Consider the following 7,879-nt stretch of genomic DNA (forward strand, 5'->3'; position numbering starts at 1 on the left):
CCCTAAAGATTCCCAGCCAGAGAAACCCCCAGGAGCAGGTGCCTCTGTCACTAGAAGGGTCACCAGACGTTGGAGTCTCCTTGACGGCCCCGCATGGAGGAGGCGGAGTGGACCTGAAGGCAGGGGGTTTGGGGAGGGTGATCAAGGCATTACAAGCGTAGCAGTGATTCATCATCCACGGGCATTCTAGAGCTCCGCACTGAGTTGTTCCTAATCCCCCGGGGACCCCACTTGACATTGGCCTTTCCCTCTTTCTGCAGATTCTCCCAAACCACGTTGTTGAAACTTATCACTTGACCTTTCTTCTGATGACGTCTAAAGTTGATTCAGTTTTTTAATATTTTCTGCCTTCTTTTGTTTGAGGTCTTTCTCTCTTTTGTCCTCCTTTGGGGTTTTCTTGGCTTTATTTATAGCCTGTGTTTTGCATGATTTTCTGGTTAAGAAACCCAGCATAGGAAATTTTACAGAGACAGTAACTGATTTAAAAGTAATTACCTAGACCATGGCAGGGGCAGAAGGGCCTGTGGGAATGGGGAGCTAACAATGAGAAGGAGAAAGAAAAGAATGTTCTGAAATTGTGATGATGATTGTACAACTCTTCTTAATAGGATTGAACCGTTAAATCGTATGCTGTGTCAATGACATGGCAATAAATCTTGTAAAACAGAGGTTGTGGGATGGATGACTGAAAATGAGCGTCATGAAAAGTAGAAGACATACACAACTCACCAAATTTGTCACTCAAATGCCAAGAAGCACAGGGCAAAAAATGCTCACGACCACCAGCCATCTGGGAATTGCAGACGAAAACAACAGTGAGTTAAATCACGGTACACTCACAAAGATAGTCACAAGACACAAACAAATGGTGGGGAGGATATGAAGAGACTGGAACAATTACACACTACTGGTGGGCTTGTAAGCATGTGTAGCTATTGTTAAAATCCTCCTCTTCAGAGGTAACCCTTTGGTGAGCGAATCTTTAAATGGGTGAGGACACGCCTGCAAAGATGGAGCTGAAAAGATAAGCCCCACCCAGCGTCGTGAGTGCTCAGGATCTTCAATGGTAAAGAGACTACACTAGGGCACTGTTGATAGATGTGACATAAAAAGGAACCCTTTGTTGTTGTTGTTGTTTTGAATTTTGAATAAGTGGCTTGTGTCAGAAAGTGAAAAAAGTTTGCAGCCACGAAGTCACTCTCCTCTCTACACTGAACGTTAAAGGGAACCTGTGGGCAGGCTGAAATGCTTGCTGGGTGTCTACCTGGATCCACTTGTTGAGTGGAAGTGAGATAAATGCAGCCATAAAGAGATGGGTTGACGGTTGCCACTGACAACCGTGGACCTGGTTCACAGGGACTAGAGGAGAAGACAAGCCGGGTTGACTGGTCTGAACTTATCACTTAGCCCCAATTGGGCTGGGGTTTTTGAGAATTTGTCACGCTGCCCACAGTCTAAATACAAGGCGACCAATGGGCACCCTGGTGAGCCTAAGAAAGGCGGCCCACACTGAGTAGACAAGAACCTGACCAGATGAAGGATCATTTTTTGAGCCTGTGAATTGGTGCCTATTGCTGCTGACTTTATGGACGGCCTGCCCTGATGTGACTCTGCTTACAGATGCAGACTCACAGTGTTCCCACTGGAATGTGGATTCTTTACATCAAAGAACGTGCTTGACTCCTCACAGCACTGGGTTGATAAAAGTGGGCAGCATAGAAATTGGATACCCACAATGGGGTGGATAAAGGAATGAAGTTGCTGGCGTACAAACATCCACAGGTGGGGGAATATATTAATAGGATTTTAGGATTAGGGTGTAGGTGTTCACTTAACTACAACTGTAGGCATAGAATACTGTTGTGTTGTTCAATTATACTATACTATGTTTCAATGAGGCTGGCACCTATTTAATTGTATGCATTTTAGTTGTATCCCCTTAGGTACAGGTATGATTTTATTATTGTTTTGTGTAATATTATAAATGGCTAAGGAGTTGTGTAAAAGTGTCAAGTTGACAAAGCGTGGTCTTGTGGCAGTTACATGATCTCCTTTCAACTTGACCGAAGGGGTTGAGTCTAGCCTATCAAGTATGTCATAGCTCATCATGCTTCTGTGTGGGCATGGCTTTCTCCTGAGGATTCTGGGAACTTCTGTCTTCCTCCCTGGAAGCGTGTCACACACTCTCCCTGGGAGACAAGCCAGATGTAGCAACACTGATGTAGTTAGAAACCTGAAGCTGGAGGAACCTCATAGAGACCCAGGCCAGTGACCAGATGCTTCCACTACCGCTACATCCATGAGATTTTCCACCAAGTAGCCTGTGACCTTCCTGTATTTGGTGTCATTACATGTGTTGTGTGAGTCTTAAGAGAAACTCATAGACTGGTATCAGGCATACGAACTAATATCAGATTTTATGGACTTCAATTCGGTTGGGATGTTTTCTCAATAAACATTTGCTCTTTTATATAAAGCTCTTTCTTTTACACATGAGAGGCAATGAATTTGTTTCTCTAGTCTACCCAGACTTACATACCACCTGAGGTTCTGTAGGTGTCTGAGTTCTGGTCCCCTCACCTGTTACAGCTTTACAGGTCATAATCATTGGAGATGGGCTCAAAGAGAAAGCCCACCTCCTCCTAAAACGATAGTAAATAGCCTGCTCCTGATGAACGTAAGCTACGCTCTGCAGGATGGCAGCTGGCAAAGCCAAACACCTCTGTGCTACTGCCTGCGTTGGATGCCCCCTATTTGCATGACCACCGACCAGTCCTCTCTGCACTACACTGGCCAGTCCAATAGCACGTAGCCTTGTCTACCTACATGTGTTTCCTTAGGAGCAGGCCCTGCTCCAAGGTGCTGCTACAGACTGCGCCCCTGGGTCCAAACACTGAGCTTCTCCTTCCGACTGCTAGCTCCCCTACAGGACAACGTGGAACTGCCCCTGTGCGTTTCGGAGCACGTATGTCTTTACAGGAGAAAACCTCCTCTCTGCCCCATCATGTGGCAAGTGGTTTCCACCTGCCGCCCTTGCTACTGGCAGCCCAATGTGTAAGCCCTATGTCACCTACAATGGGCATGGGCCACTCTAGGAGGGGTGCAGTATCACAGCCGGCGGCCGAGAAGACAGAAAATTATCCAAAGGTGCTTACTTTGTGAACCGTTTGCCCGAGGAGAAAGGCACAGAGCAACATGCAGCGAGTCGTTTCACCCAAGGGGGCTAGCTTCTGTTTTTCCAGAGGGAGGCGCCCATGTCTTTTAGGTCTTAAGGGGGTACGAAATTCCTGCTAGGTTCTAGCAGTGTGGGGGACGTGTGATGCTACCTGGACTCCATGGGTGGGGCACGGGGACGCACTCGGAGCTTGCTAAGGTCGGGGTCAAGGTCGCCCGGTTTCACGAGCGCTACTGCTGCCTTTTGGGTTGCACTGTCAGGCCACCATCTTCCCGGTGGGCTGGGCTCCGAGAGGGGCGGTTCCCCAGACAGAGTCTCGTGCTCTGGGCCTCCTGGGGTGGGTTTGCGCAGGCGCACTGGCGGCCCCTCCCACGCTGGGAGGCGGAGCGTGGTGAGCGAACATTCCCTGGGCGGCGGTGGCGGTGGTGGAAGCTGCAGCAGCAGCAGCAGTGGAGACAAAGGACAGGCCACATGGACTCCAAGGGCGAGGGCGCTGGTGGTGGCAGCAAAAAGGGCTCGGTGGACAACAGCCAAGGTGCTTCTGGCGGCCCCGAGAGCGGGGATGTGGCCGAGGGCGCAGTGGCTCAGACCCAGGGTCCCCGGCCTGCCCTGGTGCCCGGTGGTGAACAGGCTCCAGGTGCGGCACCTGGAAGAATCCTTTTGATTGAGTTGTATCCTTTCTCTGGGCTCGGCGCCCTGGGGGGGGAGGGGGCGGCAGGGCGGGAAGATGGGGCTTGGGGCAGTCACATCCAGCCACGTGGCCCCTTAACATCGATCCAGCATCTTGACCGTGCCTTTCCAGTCCTGCACAGAGGCCGACATCGCCCGCAGGACCCTCCTCCCAGTGGCCGAGCGCCTGGTTGGGGTGGTCGGCAAGGATGTCACGGTGAACGGCAGGGACCTGACTGTGTGAGTTTGCTGGGGGCCGTGCACGCAGGGTCATGTGGTGGGGGGCAGTGAGGCCAGGCTCTAACCCTTTTCCCCTCCCCTGTAGTCACCTGACTGCAGATGACTCCAGCAGGCTGCACATTGCTATTGCCACCATGGTCAGCCACCTCCACCAGCTCGTTCAGGCTATGCAGAACCACTGGTACAGTTGTCTCAGGAACCTGTGGTCCCGCAAGGACGGCTGAGCCTCTCTGTGCTGTCCCTCGCTGTTCTGTCCCTCTGAGGCTGGAGGTGGAAGGGTGGGTCGTAACTCTGTCCAGCACAAAATAAACGTGAGCTTCCTCTCTTCTGAGTCAGGCTCCCTTTTCTGTTGTGTCGCATCCAGAGCACCCTGCCTTGGGCCCTCGGGGCAGGGGGTGGGCCTGGGGCACAGGGAAATGGGACAGAAGACCGCTGGAGACATGCACTACGATGACTGTCACACCCAGGTGTGCCCCTCCATTCAGCGTTCCCTGAACAGTCTTCCCGAGCCGGCATCATCTGGAAGTGAGGGTTTGGTTGGTCTTGGTCAGCATTCAGGGAAACCCACACTTGGGAATATTTGCTCTCTCAGATCTACAGTCCCATCCTTGGAGCCCGGGTGACGGGGTGGCTTAGGACCCGGGCTGCTGACCACAAGATGCATAGTGTGGATTACCAAGCAGCCTCTCTGGGGAAGGAAGATGAGGCTGCCTGCCTGGGCCATGATCGACAGCCTAGGAACCCCACCGGGGCAAGTCCAGGCTGGCAGAGAGGATCCCTCGGAGGCTGTATTAGTCTGGGTCGACTAGAGAAACAAATTTACAGACACATGTGTATAGGAAAGAGCTTTATATACAAGAGCAGTAAATATTGAGAAAACTCCAAATCCAGTCCAGTTCCGATATTACCTCGCATGTCCAATACCAATCTATAAAGTCCTCTTCAAACTCCCGAAACACATGCAATGATGCTGGATGCAGGAAGATCACAGCCCAGTGGGTGGGAAATCTTGGTGGATTCAGTGGTGTAAAAATCTCAGTGCTGGCAGGCATCTCCACATGGCTTCTCCAACTCAGGGCACTATTCTAGTTGCATGTGTCTTTTCACTAAAGAGAGACTAAGGAGTCCCTCAGGGAGTGAGTAAAGAGAGTCTCCTGCCTCCAAGGAGGAAATCCAGGAGTTCCCAGAATGCTCCGGTGAAGGCCATGTCCACATAGAGGCCCCGTGGGCTATATTCTGATTGACAGGCTAGACTCCACCCCTACACTCTTAATCCTCAAATTGACACCAGATTATGTAACTACGCAGAGGCCCTGGGACTGGGAACTACTCAATGGTGGAGAAACCAGAGACTTCTGACCACAACGTAGGCGTTTTGAACCCACTGGCCGCTCTGAGTCATAAAACAGAGGCTTTCTGCTCCTGTGATGATGAATAGCCTGGGAAACCCACAGGGAAAGGGCCATGGTGTGAGAGGGATCCTAGGAGTCAGTCTTGACCCCGTTGCCACTGAATCATGCCTGGTGGCACTGTTGGGTCAACATGGCACTGCCAACCCCTTGGCTGCCAGTGCGAACCTAAGAGATGCTCCCTGGCAGGAAGATGGGGGCATTCAGACCCAACAGCGAGCCTACGTGAGGTATCTGACTCTGTAAGCCTTCAGGGGAACAGACAGTCTCATCCTAGTTTGAACCACTGTCCTTCAAGAACACCCCTTCCCTCTCCCCAGGGCTTACCCGCGAGCCCCTCCAAGGCTTCTTTTCAGCCTTGGAGGTCTGAAATAGACACGGTGGCTGTAAGCTGTAATTGTCTGGAAGGCAGGGGGTTTTCATGTAAAAGCACCAGTCCCTCTACTGGATCATGATGTAAGGGTGTCTGCTGCCCTAAAGATTCCCAGCCAGAGAAACCCCCAGGAGCAGGTGCCTCTGTCACTAGAAGGGTCACCAGACGTTGGAGTCTCCTTGATGGCCCCGCACTGATGAGGCGGAGTGGACCTGAAGACAGGGGGTTTGGGTAGGTTGATCTATGCGTTACATGCATAGCAGTGACTCATCATGTAGAAAAATGAAGAAAGACGTTTACCTCACCCCATTGTTCATATTTCCACGGGAGGAGAGAGACCAGGCTTCAGTCCAATGTGCCAAGATGTGAATACAACATACTGGCATGTACCAGAGAACCAATAGAGAGGTCCCTGGGGCTGGCCCCAATCCCGACTATGTGGAAACCACTCCCCCCTCCTCAGAAGTATGCACTTGAGAGGACAGCACGGGTAGTACAGATTGGGAGAGGGGCTCATCGGATAAGAGCACACAGATTACATTTCAGGATCAGAGATGCTCGGCAGGTGGTCCTTTGGTCAGGACAGCTCTTCTCAGCCATGCCCACATGCAGACAACTCTCTGGTCCATGCCCTATGCCCTGATGGCCAATGTTACACAGCTCTTTTAGCACTGCTGACCAATGCCCAAAGGGCACAGCCCACAGCCCAAGGTGCTCAGCTCTAGTTTCCTGGTGCAGCAGGCCTAGCTTCCCCACCTAAGTGTCTGCACACACCCCACCCCGCGAGCCAGCTTTCTGCCTGAAATCACTCAGCTTTGCCTGCCCCATGCACCAGGAATCTCCCTGCCATCTTCACGCTCCGGCTCCTGGCTCTGCTGCTGCCACTCCTTTGCCACTTCTCTGTGGTCACAGCAGGCCCTGCTGGATTAAGCTGGTTCAGCGTGCAGGGATTCCCCAGGACCTTAGGAGACACTTCACTCTGGGTTCTTTTCCTTGATTGTCATGAAACAGCCCCTTTCTTGCTTCTGAGATGACTCATCTTATACCAAGAGGGACGGCAACGTTGGCAAGTGGCTACGTTAGCTTTACGTTTTTGTGATCACAGTGAACCCGTTTAATTAGGTCATAGGATCCACTCCGCACCCCTGCCGCCACCTTCTCTGCACCACACGCACCAGGAAAAGAGGACACACCCAGTCCGCCTGCTCCCACCCACTTGTTTGCCTGGAGTCAGGAAGACTATGCCTAAGACAGCCATACCAAGTAACACACTGCAGCACAATAGGCCCATCTATCATTGGGCTAGATGGAGAACTTTAGGCCTTGCGTTCACATCAAAAGCTTTCCTGCCTTGGCTGCAATAGTGAACTTTCAAGGCAATGTGAACTATCCAATGTATGGTAAGAGTTGCTCTGCTCGGGCCTTCATACGGTTTCCCTCCATTCGAATGCTTGACGTCCAATGTCTTCTGAAGGCTCCCTGCAGGTTGTGCCACTCGGCACAGTTGTGGGGGCTGTGGGAGCACTAGAGTCTGCCCACTCTCCTCTGGGCTGCTGGAAGTCGCTGATGCTCCTTCAAGCTCACGCGAGGGCCTAGGAGGAGTAGTGCGCTGGCCTGGGGGTGACATCTTTGAAGGTGGATTGCCTGGCAGAAGCACGACCAACTCACAGCAAAGGGACACTCACTGCTCCCTGGGCTCCCGGCTAGCGGGCACTGGTGGCGCAATGAGCTTAAGCGCAGGGTCACAAATGACAAGGTGGTCAGTGGATCCCCACCAGCCACTGAGTGGGAGGAAGATGAGGCTATCTGTTTCGTAGGGACTCCAAGTCTCAGAAATCATACTGAGCAGGGAAGTCACCTGTGATGCTCTTCTCTGCCCACCGATCCATGAAGAGCACCCCCTTTGAGGACTTCTCAGGGCTGCAGGGTGCTCCTCAGACAAGTCTACACTCGGGAACGAACAACAAGGAACTGGGAATCGGATGGAGGAGAGGCTCTGTGGGGGCAGAAGGG

At 52.1% G+C, this 7,879-nt stretch overlaps 1 protein-coding gene across 1 annotated transcript; it reads left to right on the forward strand.

Annotated features, from left to right (window-relative positions):
* Positions 1 to 3,646: 3,646 nt before the first annotated feature.
* LOC123521159 (EKC/KEOPS complex subunit LAGE3-like) lies at positions 3,647 to 4,408 on the forward strand. The gene is made up of 3 exons (XM_045285478.1): positions 3,647 to 3,846; positions 3,956 to 4,084; positions 4,170 to 4,408. The coding sequence occupies exons 1-3, from the start codon at positions 3,647 to 3,649 to the stop codon at positions 4,306 to 4,308; spliced, it is 468 nt and encodes a 155-aa protein (XP_045141413.1). The 3' UTR covers positions 4,309 to 4,408.
* The last annotated feature ends 3,471 nt before the right edge of the window (positions 4,409 to 7,879 follow it).

This window comes from Echinops telfairi, unplaced genomic scaffold (genome assembly GCF_000313985.2).
Source record: "Echinops telfairi isolate 266 unplaced genomic scaffold, ASM31398v2 ScPeMD7_7472;HRSCAF=8510, whole genome shotgun sequence".
Classification (NCBI taxonomy): domain Eukaryota; kingdom Metazoa; phylum Chordata; class Mammalia; order Afrosoricida; family Tenrecidae; genus Echinops; species Echinops telfairi.

Coding starts and splice junctions, on each gene's coding strand:
- LOC123521159 (XM_045285478.1), top strand. CDS start 3,647: ATGGACTCCAAGGGCGAGGGCGCTGGTGGTGGCAGCAAAAAGGGCTCG. Junction 3,847..3,955: donor AGAATCCTTTTGATTGAGTT/GTATCCTTTCTC, acceptor ACATCGATCCAG/CATCTTGACCGTGCCTTTCC. Junction 4,085..4,169: donor AACGGCAGGGACCTGACTGT/GTGAGTTTGCTG, acceptor CCTCCCCTGTAG/TCACCTGACTGCAGATGACT.